Consider the following 17,763-nt stretch of genomic DNA (forward strand, 5'->3'; position numbering starts at 1 on the left):
ACTGACCTGGAATTCTCCATTAACCCCCTCTTCCCCAGAGTCACCATGGCAACCAGTGTAAAGGATGCCCAACAAGTGCCGTGACATCAGCTTGCCAGTTCTCGCCAACGTCAACAGCCAGGGAACATGAAGTCATCAGTCAACAGACTCAGCACTTTCTGTTTGGTGTACCATATTCATACTGTAATAAGCTGTCAGCTATTTATGATTCATTCAATTTACAAAGCCTCATGTGACATGATTGTTTTTTAATTTATTTATCTTTTAAATTAAATCACTTTATAATTAAAATTATTCATTTCTTATATGTTTAAAGGGCAGGTTCACAGTCAGGTGCCCAAATGAACATTGAAATTGAAATTTTTCTTAACATAATCATTCTTCATCCTGTTCATACTGACCATTAGAAGATCCTTTCATAATTCACTTACAATATAAGTGATGGGGACCAAAATGACTATGTGGACACACTGTGGATTTTGGCCTCCATCACTGTCAATACAGCCCAGTCGCCAGAATAAAATGTTGGCATTGTACATTTCTGCAGACCACAGATAAGTTGAATCTTTATGTTTCAACGCATTTAATACGTAGCTTATCATCATTTGTGCAATATGTATCATAGGAAAAGTGACGTAGTTCAGATGACATCAATATGAGCTCACTTCCATGTCAGGAGGAGGTGGTTTGGGTGGTTGGCTAGAAAGTTAGTTGCATGGCAGAAAGTTGCAAAAGCATCAAAGCAGCAGAGACCACTGCTTGCTTCCCATTTCAACCAACAAAACTGGGTATTTGGACATTTACAGCCGTTTTTCTGGCAATAAAACCGGATATTTTAACCCAAACTATAATCTTTTCCTAACCCTAACCAAGTGTTTTTTGTGCCTAAGCCTACCCAAACCTTAAACATTGAAAAGTAGAAATTGAAACATAGAGATTCAGAATATCTGTGGTTTGCAGAAACATACAATGCCAACGTTTTATTCTGGCGATTGGTACAGTATCACATTTAAAGGAGATCTTTTAATAATCAGTATGAACAGGAAGAATGATTAAAGCGAGGAAAACCTCTTTCAGTGTTCATATGGACACCTGACTGTTGTTTTAAGACAGACTTGAAAAATTGTGAACCTATCCTTTAAACCTAAACATCTATATGTGATTGATAATACCCTATTCAACAAGATTTTAGGCAACTTTTGAGCTAAATGCTAACACCAGGATGCTAACATGCTGATGTTTAACAGATATAATGTTTACCATTGATGGCATCATCTCAGTTTAGCATGTTAGCATGATAACATTTGCTATACACTAAGTAAAGTACAGTTGAGGCTAATGGGAATTGGTCATATAGGATACAAGGGTTCACCAACATAATAAAGATTCATCCTCCAAGAACCATGAACGTCTGCACAAAATTTCAGCGGTCTATCCAATAGTTGTTGAGATATTTCAGTCTGGACCAAAGTGGTGGTCATATAGCCATACCTCAAACATGGCCAAAAACCATGGGCATCAATGAGCTGCTGCTACAACAGCCTCCAACCGGTTCTCCACAAGTTCTTTGAATCTGGTTGCAGAGATTTGCTCCCATTCTGCACCCATAGTGAGATAGAGCCAAAAAGAGTGGCTCACAATCAGTGTCCCACTTCATCCCAGTTGGGCTCTGTGCAGGCCAGTCAACTTCTTCCACACCAAACTCAGAAAAACATTTCTTTATGGTTCCTTTTTTTGAAACAGGAAAGGAGTGGCATTGGACAAACTATTGCATAACGTTGGAAGCACACTTTTGTCTAAAATATAATTTTTCTCAAAGGATAAGGCTGGTGATATTCTGTTTTGTCATCTAATTGAACAACCAAAACCAACAACAGTCCATATCATGTATGCAAACCTGCCTGATATAACCTGATCTATCTCATTCTTCTGTGCCTGTTGTCCGAAAACAATTGAAAACACAACACATACTGATAGACACGTTCCTTCATTATGATCAACATGGGCACTGTAGTTTATTTTAAATCCTGCTGCAGTAAATACTCACCAGCACACCAAATGTGTATTAATCCATGGCTGAAAATAGTCCCCACCAAAAGCATTATGTTCGTCAGAGTAAAGTTTGCTGACAACTAGTGCCCAGATGCTACGATGTTAAGAAGTTACATAGCTTTCATTTCAAATGAAACTACATATTCATATTCCCGTTTGTGTTTGTTTTGGCTTTTTTTTTTTTTAAAAATCTCCAGTAGCAACAAATGGATTAAGTTGATTTTGATCTTTTCATGCAGCTTGTTAAAAATAAGAAACATTTAAAAATGCCAACCTTACTCTTTAATTGGAAACCCAAACCATAAAAAAAACATCCCCAGTCCAAAAGTACACAAAAACATGAGTCCACAACCTTTTCATAACATACAAAGAAAATACACTCTGATGTGTAATCATAGACTTTTTTTATTGCCAATATGTTGAACACCTCATTATAAAATCCTGTTCATATACAAAGGCCAGCAGAGCTGTGTGTTTCCATTACAGTGGCAGTAGATGCTACTCTAGTCCATGTCCAGAGAGAGGAGAATGACATGTTGGTGACCGTCTGGGTCAGTCCATTGTGACCAAATTGCAAAATAAAAACTCTTCATAACATTCACCTCAACCATCTTTTTAACCTCAGTGGAGGTCTAACACTAAAAAAAAACCTGTAAAAAGGTTTTCAAAGTTACATCCATATTTTTGAGACTATGCACCTTGGCTAAAAAGTGAAGACCAACTGTCTGGGACTGCACCCTGCAGAGGTTCAGCCAGAGAGAAAGGCCACTTCGGAGGGTCAAAGCACACAACACGTGCTCAACTCTCACTTGACAGCGACATGACACAGATTAGACAGAAATAAAATATATTAAACCTAAAGTGTCCGAGTCAACACAGTGCTCTGAGGATAGACATCCCTCGGCATGCTGTGAAATGCACGGCAAAAAACCTAATCAAAAGTACCTAGATAGATAGCAATCTCCTTAACTGATTTAATGGCATGCAGCTGGATATTTCCTACAGTAAAAAATAATAATTTACAATTAAATCTCTTTAATTTAGTGATCTAAAGGAAAATGTATGGAACATAAGACTGCTATTATTTTGGTCAATATATAAAACCTTTGAAACATAGTAAATGTTTTCATTCTCATTAGTAGATAGCAAAAATATACAAACCAAGATGAAATACCCTTTTTAATGTCCCATATACAGTATAAATATCAAACTAGGTATGAATTTAAACTACTGAATAGCAATATTAAACATAAATGTAAGTGTTCAAATATAATGGAAAACAAAAACAAACATACATTTTTTTTCTGCTTATACTGTTTACCCCTTTCTGAGTGGTCGCTATGAAACGACAAACTGTCCTTTTCTTCCTACACAACAAATGACAGACATCGAAAAGAAGCGAGGCTTTGATTACATACTCTATGTGCACATCGTGAAATAATAATAAAATTTGGCTAGTCCCTCTAACTTATCCCATCTCTGGTTAAAAACAATAATGATTTGGTCTTAATTGATCAAATTACACACAATCAAATACACAAATAAGATCTGAAACACTAAGAAGAGAAAATGTTTTGGCACTAAGTTTTCTTCAAAGGATTTGCAAAGCCCTGCATACTGCCAGACAATCTCTCAGCTGGAATTTGTCTCTCTGTAAATGATGCTTCTGCTGTGCTTATACTGCTCCAGTTTCAACTGATGTGTGTTTGTGAGTTTGGGCGTGTTTCTTTCTGTGTGTTGATATGTGTCAGCCAAGGAGCGAGATGTAGAGACCATTCAGAAAGGGTAAGTGGCTGAGGGCTGGAGCCTTCTTATAAGGCTTCGAACTCGTCGATCCTCTGCTTGGTGTTGCCCTGCCTGATCTGTCGCAGGGTCTTGTATTTGTCTCGACCGGCCCGGACGTTCTCACAGTGAAGAAGATCGTTCTGGGTATTCTTGGATTCGTCACGTGCCTGAGCCAGCTCTGAAGTCAGGGCCTGAGGGGGAGAGGAAGAGAGGAGGCATGAGATGAACAAACCCGACAAACACTGCCAATGATGTAATTCAACCATAAAAGAAGGCCATTGTAGTGCCACCGCGTCAGTCTGACATCTGTCCCACTGCTGTTCCGCACTATCTGAAATCACTCCCTTGTTCACTCATTCACTTCTCCTTACATAACTGAAGTTTACTCAGTAATGAGCAGGAAAGTATGATTCCCATGTGTCAAATCAAGACAGGTGTACTGAACAGTCATTTTTGATCATAATGCACCATATGACACTGAATTAAAACAGTGGACAGTGAATATAGTGCACTATGTAGTAAAAAGGGAGTAATTGCAGACACAGCTCTGATCTAGCTCAGCTGGGCTTGTAGGCCCGTTTGCTTACTCTCTCTCCCTTTAGCAGGCATCCACCCATCATCTTCATTTCATTTTGCACCGTTTAACACCTCTGCAGCACATATCTCACACCTCCACATCGCTTACATTGCTGGTGTTACTGATTTCCACACCCAATTGTTAGATAAGCTTGAAGTATGTTTAAACCAAACAACTATATTTCTTAAGGTCCCCCCTCCATTCAAAAACGTGTTTTGTTCGTATTGTTCCTACACTTGAATGTTTGAGCTTCACTGTGCAGAATGATAAACAGTATGTTTGACACTAGAAGGCTGTTTTCAGATTCAGCTACTGATAATGGAAAGTTTGTGTTTAAGGTGTGTGCCTCTGAACATGATTTGTGATATCACAACTAGTTTGGAGTCAAATGTGGTCTAGTATGCAACTTAACATACTGGGTGGGGGTAATGTCCTCTGATCACACTGTTCTCACCTTCAGCTGTTTCTGGACGCGCTCGTTCTTCTCAGCCTCAGTCAGGCGATCCTCCTCGTTGCGGTGGTCGTTGATGCCTTCAGTCTGCAGGTCAGCGCTGTGCGTGCTGGCGTTCTCCTCGCTGTCGCTGTTGTCGTCAAGGTGGTCGTACATGGGGGGAGGGGGAGGTAAAGGTAGAGGTGGCGCGGGCGCCGTCATCACCATATGCAGCTCCTCCTTGGTCTTCACTAGATCGTCCTGGGCCTCCCTGGCCTGGTGAGAACAGAGGAGGAACAGAGGAGGACAGTCAGTTTGCTCTTCTTTGGTCTCTGAACTGTGGTAGGAAGTTATTTGTCACCTTTTTGTATTGTATGTTTGAGTGTCACAATGCCCAATTACGGCAATCAGGACTCTAAAACACAAACAAACAAACTCACTACTAGCTTGTTCATTAGACAGTTTTGTGGATCCGTCTGGTTAAATATTTTGGAATAGAAGAAAAGAGTCTAAACTGATGACACTCCAGTCCCTGTAGGTATAATGTAATTGTATACTGTAAATAACCTTCTCCAATTTTCCCACCAGACAAAAATAGCTGAATGAGCCTCAGTACATTGCACACTGCAGTGTCCCTTCAGTTAAAGCTCTCACCCTGAGCTGCCAAGTTTCAGCCTCCTCTTCCTTGCGTCTCTTGGCATCCTCCAGCAGGGCGATCTTGGCTGTGTGCTCTTCCAGCTCTGCAGCCTGATACAAAACAACAAGAGAAACAATTACTGAAGAGGTACAAGTACAAACTAACTACTAGCACAACTAGATACTCTTGATTTTCAGTCTTTGCAGAGCATTTATTTATGCCCATCTATGTTGTTTATGTATGTTTAAGCTGGAACATCTTTGTCATATTTGCAGATTTCAAATGAATCCCCAAGCAGGTGAGTGATATCTGAAATATGCAGCAAACCGTACTGATTGCACGTGAGAGTTTGTTCATTGAATCCTACAGCCACTCTAATGTTACATGGGTCAGTGTTAAAATAGAACCTGACAAGTAACTTCAGATTTGCTTTACATTACTTTTCAAAGACATTTCTGTCACTTAAAATTTATTTTTTTTAGAAACAAGAAGGTTAAAGCAACATTTCTTGGCTGAGCTAATAATCACTATAAATAACAACAGCTTTCCAGTGGCTTGGTTGAAACCTCCTTTAAACATGGCACTTTAAGTAATTTTAGCTTTGATAGTTTAATGATCTTAACTTTCAAAGCATTCAGGGCTTTCAGTAATACCAGAAAAATGGAGTAACGTCAATATAAATACAGCAGTAGCAGAAAAAAAAGCAGCTGGCACTTTGAGGAGAACATCCTGATGAAATGTAACCAGACTCTGTGCAGCCTCTGCGGGTGTTGTGGTACATTCCTTCTGACCACCACAACAATGGGAACAGCTTGTCTTTCACCAGACTGAACTAACCAGGCTCAGTATTAAACGGCGCACCTGCTTTGGGTGTTCAGTGTGTGTGTGTGTGTGTGAAAAAGATACTGAACAGACTTCGGCCCACTCTGAAGCACTTGGCCCTGAAATTGTTATGTGAAAGGTGTTCAGCTGGAAAATTGGCCACTCAGTTAAAAAATACCTGACACAGTGTTGAAATAGCATTAATAGGTCTTGTGGGGGTGAGTGAGGTTAATGCTAAATATTGTTTAACACGTTTTTAACACGACTCCTACATGTCTTTTTCAGTCACAGTCAGTGGAAGTCGCACGGACACTTAATCCATTGCACAAGAGTCTTAATAGGGTTTAAGTATAAAGGGTGACGCAGCAGGTGTCTGTCCGATAAAACTGTGCTGGTGTTTGACTGTCAGTGGCTGAATGTGGAGAAGGAACCGCAGCTTTATTGTCAGGATTGTTAAAGTAAAAGAGGGAGTAGCACACATTGCACACATGCTGGGTGGTCCACAGCCGTGCAGCTCGGGGTGAGGGGGCGGTTAGTCTGAAGTAATGGGGTGTGGTTCAGCTGGACGCTACAAAGTGGTTTTGTCTGGAGCTACAGCAGCCAGGCACTGTTGAATATTCCACAATGCAATGTACCTGGTACTGACCTGGACAATTCATCTTATCTTGCAAACTTATCTTGAGATTTTGTTGATGAACTAGCCAGGCTTTCTTTTCATTAATAAACCCTGCCAGGAAGCCTTTTTTTTCCCCTATTTAAATTGAGCCACTGCAGGCAGTTCTTCTGTGTTGTAAAAATGAACAGTCACAGAAATACTGACCAGCTGCTCCTGACTCTTTTTCTGGTCCTCAGCATGGCGAGCCAGCTCCTCTTTAGCCAGCAGGGCAGCCTGACGCTCTGCCTCCAGACGAGCTGCTTCCTCCTCAGCTCTCCTCCGCTCCTGCTCAAGCATCATGGCTCTCTGGAGCTGGTCTTGAAGATCTATAATACAGAATGGAGAGAGAGGAAGACATATGAGATAAATGCTAAGCTACTGCACACAGGAAAACACAAAATGACAGCTACAAGTATGTAAAGAAAAGAGAGATTTTCCCAGTTTTTCCATTAAAAATTCCAACTTAAGTTTCCTGCCTTTTTCCATCAAATCCTCAGCGCTTTATTATGATTATGATTTTGATCACACCATTTTAAGCTATCATACAATCATACCATAATAAAGTTTCAACAAATACATCATTTTTACAGCTGTAAACACTTTCCATAACAACAAAACAAGTCTAAATTTACTGGCATTGTAAACTTACTAAAGCTTTCTTAATGACCAAAGTAATAACACTGCTACAGAAATATTACCAACTGCCGGTTGTAGTTGGTATAATAGCATGATATAGCAGCCTGTATGCAAATGATCTACTGTCATCTAAAAACCAGAATGTTTCTACAACAAAGTTCAAAACTCAGATGAAATTTCAATTTTCAAAAAGTAAATCTAATGTCATGATGCTACCCCAAATGTTACCAGAGAAACAAGGAGACAGAGAACAGAGAAAAAGGTCTAATCAGATGTCAGTATCAGAAAAGTATAATAATCTTGCAATGAAGCTCTTTCAAGAAATTGTATTATTGAAGGTGACATTGTTCATAATCTGCTGGTATTTAAAGCATTTAAACACAAACTCTGCAAATCATTTGGTGCTATTTTATGCCCAGGCTATCATGACTTAAGACAAAGCCCTGGAGTCACTTAATAATCGTATTAGCCTGAAACTTTCTCTCTGAGTTTGTGAACAAGACATGACCTGATTTCTGAGGTCAATCAGAATTTGTTTTCTGTTTTACTGCCAGTAGACAAAATTGTCACAAGCAGAAACAGGTAAAACTAGAAGTGTAGAGTCCAGCCTCACAAAAAGTTTTTGTGGTTTGGATGCTGAACCAAATATAATCAAAATACAAAATTAAGAAAAATAAAAATTGCAAGGCTTATAATATATAGATAATAATACTGCTAAAGTAAAGTTACAGCTGTTTGAACATCATTTGATTATTACATTCATCATCCATGCTGTTTACAAAACAAGTAACCTACCCGCACAATCAGATATACACACATTTTTTTAACTTTTTAACTATTTGCACGTGCACACACATTTTCTATTCTCACTGAAAGCCCCTAAGGTCCCTCTGTGCAGTGACCCATCCCGACCCCCACTCCCCTCACCTTTCTCTGCCTTCTTGGTCTTCTCCTCGAACTGGTAGAGCCTCATCATCAGCTCCTGCTTCTCTCTCTCCATCTGCTCCTTCTCTTTCTCAATGGCCTCCCTCTTCTTCTTCTCGTTCTCCAGCTGGGCCCTGCAGATAAGACACAGCCTCCGTGAGCCAACAAAGAGAGCTGACACAGCCGACACACAGTTACGGCTGACAAACAACAGTTGTTGAGCACACGCACACATAAATAACAACAGTCTGTGAGCTCACGTACGAGCCCAGATTCACCACAGATTTGCACAAGCAGCTCTGGTCAAAAAAAAAAAAAAGGCCTCTACCTCTGTTATGGTCACATACAAAACACTACACTTTCATGTAAATATAAATTTACCTCAGATGATGAGTATTTGCAGGTGAGGCCTTTCACTTTGAAATTGCACCACACTCACAAGCATTTCCCTAAATTACTTCAGCATTAAGATCATATGACAGGTGGATGAAAACTGCTGCTGCAGTAGCAGGCTGCAAGATGTGAGTGCAGTCATCTGTGATTCTTCAAAGAGTTTTACCCATATTGAATGAATTTTGTCTAAGTCTGCGACTAAAAATTATTTTCATTATTGATTAATTTGTCAATTTTGTTTCTGATTATCTGTTTAGTCAATAAAACATCAGAGCAAAGTCTATAAAATGTGACCAACAGTCAAAAATCTTAAGATATTCAATTTAGAATGACATAAAAGAGAGAAAAAACAGTAAAACCTTGGTTTTAAATAGCTGGCATCAACAAATGTTTGGAAAAATACAATATATATGAATATTCCAAAGCCTTAACTGTCTTATTTACCACATATGGAAATAAGGTGAAGGCACTGATGTTTAAGCAATATTGTTGTCTGTATTTGTTACTCTTAGTGGCTTTCTGAGTTCCTGCCATCTACATTTCCTTGCATTATTATGTTTGCTGAAGTTGCTTAAGTAACACCTGATATCTCCCCGAGGGTTTAATTATGTTTCAATGAGGGTTCTTAAGGAAGTCATCACAAACCATCTTGTAACTACATTTGGACAACAGCCCAGACTCTCTCATAGACACTGACCACTGTCAGCTACTGTGTGTGAACTCTAACTCTTTCTACTGGGGCCTGGTGATCTAATGGCTCTTTCACTGGTATTTACTTTGTTGTCTGCTCTGCGTTACATCACCATGTTTAAACAGCTGGACGGGACAGACAGTGGGCCGACAGCTGTAGCTGAGACCAGGGTCAACAGCCATTCACTTTCAGTTCAGCCCATTCAGGAAGTAGATTCCTCCTTACTTGAAAAGGAATGTTGTATTATTTTCCAGTGAATGGTAGTTTCACTTTACATGTTGGACCGCATGAATTGAAGGTGGACTACCAGTAAGCTCGGCTAACAATAGTATCTGCCATCGGTAAAGCTGATTCAGTAAGCAAAGAACGAGGTCAAACTTTTTAATAGTGCCCTGCTGGCCTTAATCTACTACATGGAGCATCATCTACTGCTGTTGATAATGTAGTAAAGCTACATGTTTAAAGAAATACAACACAAAAATCCAAACTTTTAGAGCTGTGTGGTCAGTACTGTGTTAAAATTCATTATCAAAAGAGTGTGTTCTTTTAAATAAAGGTGTACCTTGAGAATATGGAAACTCTTACAGAGCAAATATTCTGATAATCTATTAATTGTTATAGTTAACTGGACATTTGTTGTGAGAATTTTCTTCTTTTTTCTGTTTATATTATATCTTTGGTACTGTTGGTCTGACAATACAAGACATCTGAAGGTGTCACCTTGGGCTCTGGGAATTTTGATGAGCAGTTTTTACAATACTCAGACTTTTTATAGACCGAACAATTCATTGATTAATCAAGAAAACAATCTTCAGATTAGAAAATATATGAAAATAATTGTCAGGTGCAGCCCTGAATTCTTCTGAGTTCAGATAACACACATTTAAAAAAAATGAGTCTGGTATTTGATAGTCAGAGGTCCAATGTCAAAAGAATCTCAAACAAAACCGACATCACTACGGTCATCAAACACATCTTTCTCTCTTTTTTTTTACCTCTCCATCTGTTTCTGTTGCTTCTCCTCTCTGGCCTGGGCCTTCATCTGCTGCACCTCAATCGTGTCTGGCTTGCGGCGACGCATGTAGAGCTCGTGGTTGCCCATACACAGCTGCAGGATGCGCTTGTTTATGCGCAGCCTCGGGGCATAAAACACAAAGTCCTGAAATTTGGAGAAGAAACAGACAGGAGGGATGAGCAAGAGACATAGAGCAAGAGCAGATAAATAAACAAACACTTGCTGCCTGCTCAATGTGATTTGCTGATAAAGGACAAAGACTCCAGTAGTGGCTCTGAGCATGTGCAGGGAGACTCAATTCTTATTTCTGCTAAAAACAATACTACACAGACTGCTCTACTTCCCAGGCCAAGTGGCCTAAGGTACCCTGATAAGGTATAGACTTACTTTTGTGTTTGTGTAATTGGGCTCCATCACTAATAGCACTGCCTGGAAAGTAGCCCTGGCTATTCTGTATGCTAGATCAGACAATGTCTAATGGTTTTTCTCTCCACTACAGAGACACATAATGCCCCCAGTAAAACAGAAGCAGTCCTTAAGTATAGACACACATTGAAACTCAATAGGCTCTGAAAAGCGTAATTTCACCTAAAGAGGAACAAGGGATTATGAAATCAGACAGAAAGGGGGATGTTTTAGAGAAGAGGTAGGATGTTCAGGATTAGGTATGTCACAATGTGTGAAATCTAAACATTGACTCATGCTGCTGAAGTGTTACTCACCGGAGATTTTTTGTCAATGGGCTTGATGATGAACTTTTTGTCATTGAAGGAAATGTTTCTGATCTCACTCCAGGGGAAGCCGATCTTTGGGGTCAATCTGAGGGAGTGACCACATGAACATGAATGTTATACCGTGATAATAAGCTACTGTATAAGTTTCATTATTGACATCTTTTGATTTGATTTTTAATTTGAATGTTTCACTTTACACACAGACCAAAAATGTAAATCTTATTTAAGAAAACACTTTATTACTGCTGTAACACAATCCGTTTTAGAGTAATACAGATGATTTGGAGTAATTATCTATAAGAGTAAACCGCTCTCAGACTGACTGACAACACGGATATCTGTATCCGCTGTTGAAGTATGAGGGATGAGTATGGGGTGTGGCTCGAGGTTCTATTGTGCCAGACAAACCGAACGGATGCCAATCCCATTCGACACGACGACGAAGTTGCACTGTAAACATTGACAGGCCCATAATGTTGTAATCTAGAAAAGCAGTCATCCATCTCACAGTGAAACTCGGCTCTGAAACTGTACTGCCTGAACTGGAATCTCAATCACTTACTGACCCATGACACATACTTGTGGAATTGAGAAAACAATGTGGAAGTTATCTCATTGTGTGGTTTATGGAGCTGTGCTCTATCTGTGGATTCATGTTAGTGGGAATTATAGTGTTTACAAAAAAATTAAGGAAGGAAATCATCATAGTAGCTGGAATTTTATGAGGTGCTTTCTGTGACATACATTACTAATGTATGAAAAACTCTTACAGAATGTTAGCAATTAATAGCAAAGGCTAATGTAACCGATATATCAAAATACATGAGTAATAAAAGGTATTTTTCAGGTTCAGGTACAGTTGTAGTCTGGCTAGATACCAAAGTTACTACTATTGATTGAGTGTAAAACAGTGAAAGCAAGAAAAAGTAAGAGCATCTAATATATTTTTGTAATCGTGTAGGGCTGCAACTAACAATTATTTCCATTATTGATTCATCTACAGACATCTGTAAGAGTTATCTAAAGGCCAAAAAGCTTGTCTTAATCCAAAAATATTCAATTAACTGTCACATAAGTCAAATAAAAGAAGAATAAATAAAAAAGCTGGACACTATTCAAGTTTAGCATTCCTGCTGAAAAGAAAAATACTGATTGGAATTGCTAAAATCAGTGGTGATTTGCAAGAATTTTTCAAAGTAAATCCAACATTAGAGCTAGTGAGTCAGTCTGACTGGTTTCACTGTGTGTGTGTTTGACTGGGCTGGTTGCTAAGAGGAAACGCTGGCTCAAGACAAACTCTAGGAAATCTGTCCTATAAAATGAGCAGTGCTGTGGTTTGTGGAGCGGCGGCACGTAAGGAGTTAAACCAGCACCAGACTTGTGCCTCGGTGAAGTCTTGGCTGCACTGCTGCATTGTGGGCCGGCTGCCCTCATTGGAGAGACACTGTTGTAGGTTAGCCTCACATTCTTAAGTGCCGCACAGCTTGAAAAACCAGTCGGCGTAGCCATGGTTACGGCAGAGGGCACCGTGGAGGAAAGGCATTTCTTTGCTGATCCCAGGCAGCGCATAAAGAGACAGACTCACACAAGGACACAAGGACCCTGTATGCTTTTTAATAGTGTGTTTCTCACTCTTGCTGAAGGTTTCACAGCACAGTATAGTTACAATAAAGCTAAATGAAAGACCAGATGAACTTTAACACAATGGTGGTGACCGTAATTAAACCATTTAGACTTGAAAAGAAAATCTTGTGTTGATAAAAGACAAAGAAGCAGCCAGTAAAGGTTCAATTAAAGCCCTAAACTTTGTCATTATACTGCCACCAGCTTGCTGTATTCATTTCTTCCACTAGGCAGACACAGAAGGCCACAGTGCTTTCAATAGCAGCTGGAACGAAAGCTGACACAGTGCAGATAGTTTAATATGGGAAGAGTCATGAACAACACAGCTCAGCCAGCGGGTCAGTACAGTGTACAGGGTCAGTGACTGAAAGGCAAGTCACCTGGGATGAAGTGCTCCTCTAACACGGTGCACTTCACTTCAGTAGCCCCACAGACAAGGCCACCAGCCACAGCAGATGTCAGAACTCGTTTAGCCAAATAGAGGGTGATTATCTCCCAAACTGTATTGCCCCATAAACAAAGGGGCAATCACGACCAGTATGTTGGTGGATGCTGTAAACACTGCAGATCTCCAAAGTAGATTTCTCTTTAAGCACAACACCAGACAAAAAAACCCTCATCCAAGGAGGATACAAAAGAGGAATATTTACTTTTTTTTTTTTTACATTCTTTATACTGTTGATAAATTGAAGAAATGGGCAGTACTTAACTATTCACATGGACCTGGACATGCAAGACATGTCTCTGTGTTACAGAAATGAGACTAGATCCAGCCAGTAAACAAGAGCTAGCACTAAATCAGGTTGGAAATAAAACTGGGAACAATAACATCTGCTACTGTACAGCAGGGATTTTACTTCAATTACGTACATATGCCATCTAGAGTATGAATGGCACACATGTACTATATGTTTCAGGAGGTCATTGTCATCAGCAGTATGTGGAGAAGTAATTACACCATTTCAAGCAGAGTTGGGAACAAAAGATGTCCTACATATATATATATATATATATATATATATATATATATATATATATATATATATATATATATAAGAGACAATGACAGACTCAAATACAGCAAGCACAATTATATACGAGGCAGAAATCATAAACCATATTATATGGGTCTCTTGTGTCGGCAAAAAAATTATAGATAAAGTAAAAGGCTCAGCTTTAGCTCTTCTTCTAAAGACGGTATCCATTTGGCCTTCATTGTTATTCCTGTCATACTGTCTGCTGAGAAACTGGAATAGTGATTAAGTACAGGCATGGACCTGGCCCAGCCAGTTTAGCTCTGTGTTTCAAGGCTGCAGCAAGCAGAAAAAAAGAACCAGACCAGACACTAACAGCAGGGCTGCTCTGTTTACTTCCAGGGTCTGTCAAAATACAGTACTTACTTGTCATCCTTCTCATAAATGTTGAGTCCCAGGGCATCCACTCCCAGCCACAGCTCTGTTCCTTTCTTATTCTTGATGTCAAAGTAATTGACTCCGTACATTTCCAGATCCTGAGCGATCTTCAGGTACTCCAGCATAGCGTCCTCCCTGAAAGAATGGACAGAGCTCAGGAAACGAGTGGTATGATCTATCAATCCAATTCCTATTCATACTGCAATAATCAACCAATCCCGACATACTGTAACTCAATGAGTGACATTATATAAAACACACACTCACTTCAGCATCCCACGGTGCTCCTCGTGCCACACCTGAATCCTCTCCTCCCACTGTTCTCTGGATAACTTGTGCTGCTCCATGACTCTACAGAAAGAGAGAAGAAAGTGACAAAGGTCAGCTATATGACCATACAGAGACAATTAACAGACAAGACAATCTGATATTTTTGGTTTTGGTGTGGAAAGTAACATTATGGGCTGTTTTTTCAAGCAGTGGTGCTGCGCAAAGTGCAACTTTGTGTTAGTGAAGTAGCATTTCCTTACTTATCAGCACTATTTTGGTATTTTGGTGACGTGCTGTGTGCCACGGTTAGAGGAAAGGCACAATGGGGTGCGTGCCAGGGAGCAAATCAGTAGAGCAACCAAATTTTGTGTTAAGACTAACACATATTCTGCTCAGTCAGACATCCGCATAACACTTTCTAGATTTGCATAAACCTCTTTTAGTAATGTTTTACTGTCATTACACTAGGTCTTAGATCATGAGCAGACACATCTAAATGAACAAAGTATCAACTTTACTTTGATCATTATAATGCACAGTTAAGATTAATATCTACCATCTAGCTACTCTACCATGGTGTATAAAGGCCTTCGTTTTCAGTTTTGTCATTCCCTATACAGCAATGAACTAAAGGTGATAGGCAACTAGTTATTTATGCTTTTTTATTCTTAACAGTTTCTTAGTTTGTGCAGCACAAATCAACAGCAATGTCAGACATGGCAACAAATTTGTGATCTTTCAATATATCCAGAAATGTGTATTAGAAAAGTCATCACAATCTTGGCATATTTGAGCTGCCATGTATTGACATTGCCAAATAACTGCATGTCCCTCTCAGGAGAAGGTGTTTCTGACTCTAAGTTACCAAACTGTATCATGAAGGGAGGGCACTACTCTTACAGGGGATACATGGAGCTGATATGATCGGAAATCATTGTCACCAGTCCCTAACACATCCACCCCTAAAGTAAGAAAGATGATGGATTCTTCCTGATTCTACACACACCCACTCTTGGTGGCGACTCTCTTATCTTTTGTTTTCTCAGGCGCGATGGTCCAAAGGGAGCTCATTTGAATAGATGGCACACAAACACACGCACATACAGTTACTTACATAATTTTCTAGAAATCATAATTGTTACATAAACCTCATTCTCTTCTTTTGTTTCTTTGGCTACCAGGGTGGAGATGGTGATTTTCTTTGCAGCAGGTTCCACCAATGTTAATGAGTTCAGCACTTTTAGGAATTTTTAATATAAGTTTTTTAGTTCCTTCTTCCTAACAAGATTACTTTCTGCCAGTGCCAAACCCAACAGCTTCATTGTGGCTGCATCTTGCATTTTGACCATATAACAATATAAAACAATATAACAATATAACAACAAAGCTTGATATGTTGTCCTGAATGAACTGGCACATCTCACCTGTGTGGCAGCAGGCGTTCAGAAAGGAGGTATCCAGGCCGGTGGACTTCTTTGTTGTAGTCTCCAAACTTGGCCTGAACGGAGTAGGAGGCCAGCAGCACGGCTGTTTCTGGTGGACAATAAACCTCATCGCTCAGGATGCCTTCTTTCACCTGCAGGAAGAAGAGCTTCTGGGTGATGTCCTGGATCAGCTCCTCAGACACATCCTCCGGGAAGAACTTGGCCCGAAACTTGAACTGCAGTGGATTCTCCTTCTTCACATCCTGGGATGACACCTGGGGAGGAATTAAAAACATAGTTAAGTAACAAATAGTGTCACGTAACCATTAAAGGAATAGTTTGACATTTTGGGAAATATGCTTATTCGCTCTCTTGCCAAGATAGATGAGACGATTGATCATCGATTAATCTGCTGATTATTTTCTCAATTAATTGATGAATTGTTTTGTCTATAAACGTCAGAAAATAGGGAAAAATGCCCATTATTATTTCTTGGCGCTCATAGTGACATCTTTAAATGTCTTGTTTTGTCTGATCAACAGTCCAAAATCAATTTACTGTCATGGATGACACAAAAAAGCATCAAATCCTCAAATCTGAGCAGCTACAACCAGCAAATATTTGGCATTTCTACTTAAAAAATGACCAAAAAATTAAATATTAATCAGTATAGATACTGATTAATTTTCTGTCCTGATTAATCAACTAATCCCTGCAACTCTATACCACTCTCTGTACTTTAAATATGTAGCTGGAGCCAGCAGCCGGTTAGCTTAGCTTAAAGATGGGAAGCAGGTGGAAAGAGCTTGCTCTGTCCAGAGGGAACAAAATCCACCTACTAGCAACTCTAAAGCTCACGAACTACACACATTAAATCTTGTTTGTTTAATCTGCACAACTTAAATGTAAAAACTACAATTCGCCAAGTGTCTGGAGTCTCCTCTGGTTGCCATGCTAGCCATTTTTAGTATTTATGCTAAGCTAACAGGCTGTTAGTAACAGGCCACATTTATACTGCACTGATGGGGCAGTGGCATCGTTTTTTTCATCTAACTCTTGGCAAGAAAGCAAATAGGCGCATTACCCAAAACTAACAGTCATACTTTTCAGTTAATGTCAAACTGAAAAGCACATTACTGATCTTATCAGGTGTATTTGGGGTATAAGTCAGTGCTTTGATTTTCTCAAACTTGAGAGCCAGGATATGATCATGCTGAGAATCATGATGCTTTACAATATAGTTGTATTACTGGCTACAAAACAATCACAATTAGCAACATGAATGAATACTGTGTGTCACAGCTTTATACAGCTAGTTCCGCAGTTTCATGGGTGCCCCGCCCTTACAAAATGGAATCTCCCATTTTCATTTGGTGGAAATAAACTTTAATAACTCTCCGCTACAGTGTGTGTTTACACAATATGCCTCTTCCTCTTAATTCAAAACAGGAACCAAGCGGTCTTGATGGGGAGAATGGGGCTGTACAAGGCCAGGAATATTCCAGTTTGAGCTTTGCATTGTACTGATGAGCTGCAGCGCAGTGTCAGCACACAGTGTACAGTATACTGCTGCTGACTGAGGCAAGCATAACCTTTTTTCTCTCTCTCTCTGACCCTTGTTTATGTTGATAAAGCGCAAAGAGGCAACTTTCAAACTTCCTCTAGAGAGTTTAGCACAGTTTC

At 39.6% G+C, this 17,763-nt stretch overlaps 1 protein-coding gene across 1 annotated transcript in view; it reads right to left on the minus strand.

Moving 5' to 3' along the window:
- Nucleotides 1-2,439: 2,439 nt before the first annotated feature.
- The window catches only part of ezrb (ezrin b), a 31,067-nt gene continuing 15,743 nt past the window's right edge, over nucleotides 2,440-17,763 (minus strand). Inside the window, exons 5-14 of the mRNA XM_044377158.1 lie at nucleotides 16,081-16,355; nucleotides 14,654-14,737; nucleotides 14,375-14,521; nucleotides 11,340-11,436; nucleotides 10,598-10,761; nucleotides 8,522-8,652; nucleotides 7,124-7,284; nucleotides 5,499-5,591; nucleotides 4,869-5,120; nucleotides 2,440-4,028 (exon numbers count right to left, since the gene is read on the minus strand). Of these exons, the coding sequence (XP_044233093.1) occupies nucleotides 3,864-4,028; nucleotides 4,869-5,120; nucleotides 5,499-5,591; nucleotides 7,124-7,284; nucleotides 8,522-8,652; nucleotides 10,598-10,761; nucleotides 11,340-11,436; nucleotides 14,375-14,521; nucleotides 14,654-14,737; nucleotides 16,081-16,355 (1,569 nt within the window). The 3' untranslated portion in view covers nucleotides 2,440-3,863. The remainder of the gene's footprint in view (nucleotides 4,029-4,868; nucleotides 5,121-5,498; nucleotides 5,592-7,123; nucleotides 7,285-8,521; nucleotides 8,653-10,597; nucleotides 10,762-11,339; nucleotides 11,437-14,374; nucleotides 14,522-14,653; nucleotides 14,738-16,080; nucleotides 16,356-17,763) is intronic.

This window comes from Thunnus albacares, chromosome 16 (genome assembly GCF_914725855.1).
Source record: "Thunnus albacares chromosome 16, fThuAlb1.1, whole genome shotgun sequence".
NCBI classification, from domain to species: domain Eukaryota; kingdom Metazoa; phylum Chordata; class Actinopteri; order Scombriformes; family Scombridae; genus Thunnus; species Thunnus albacares.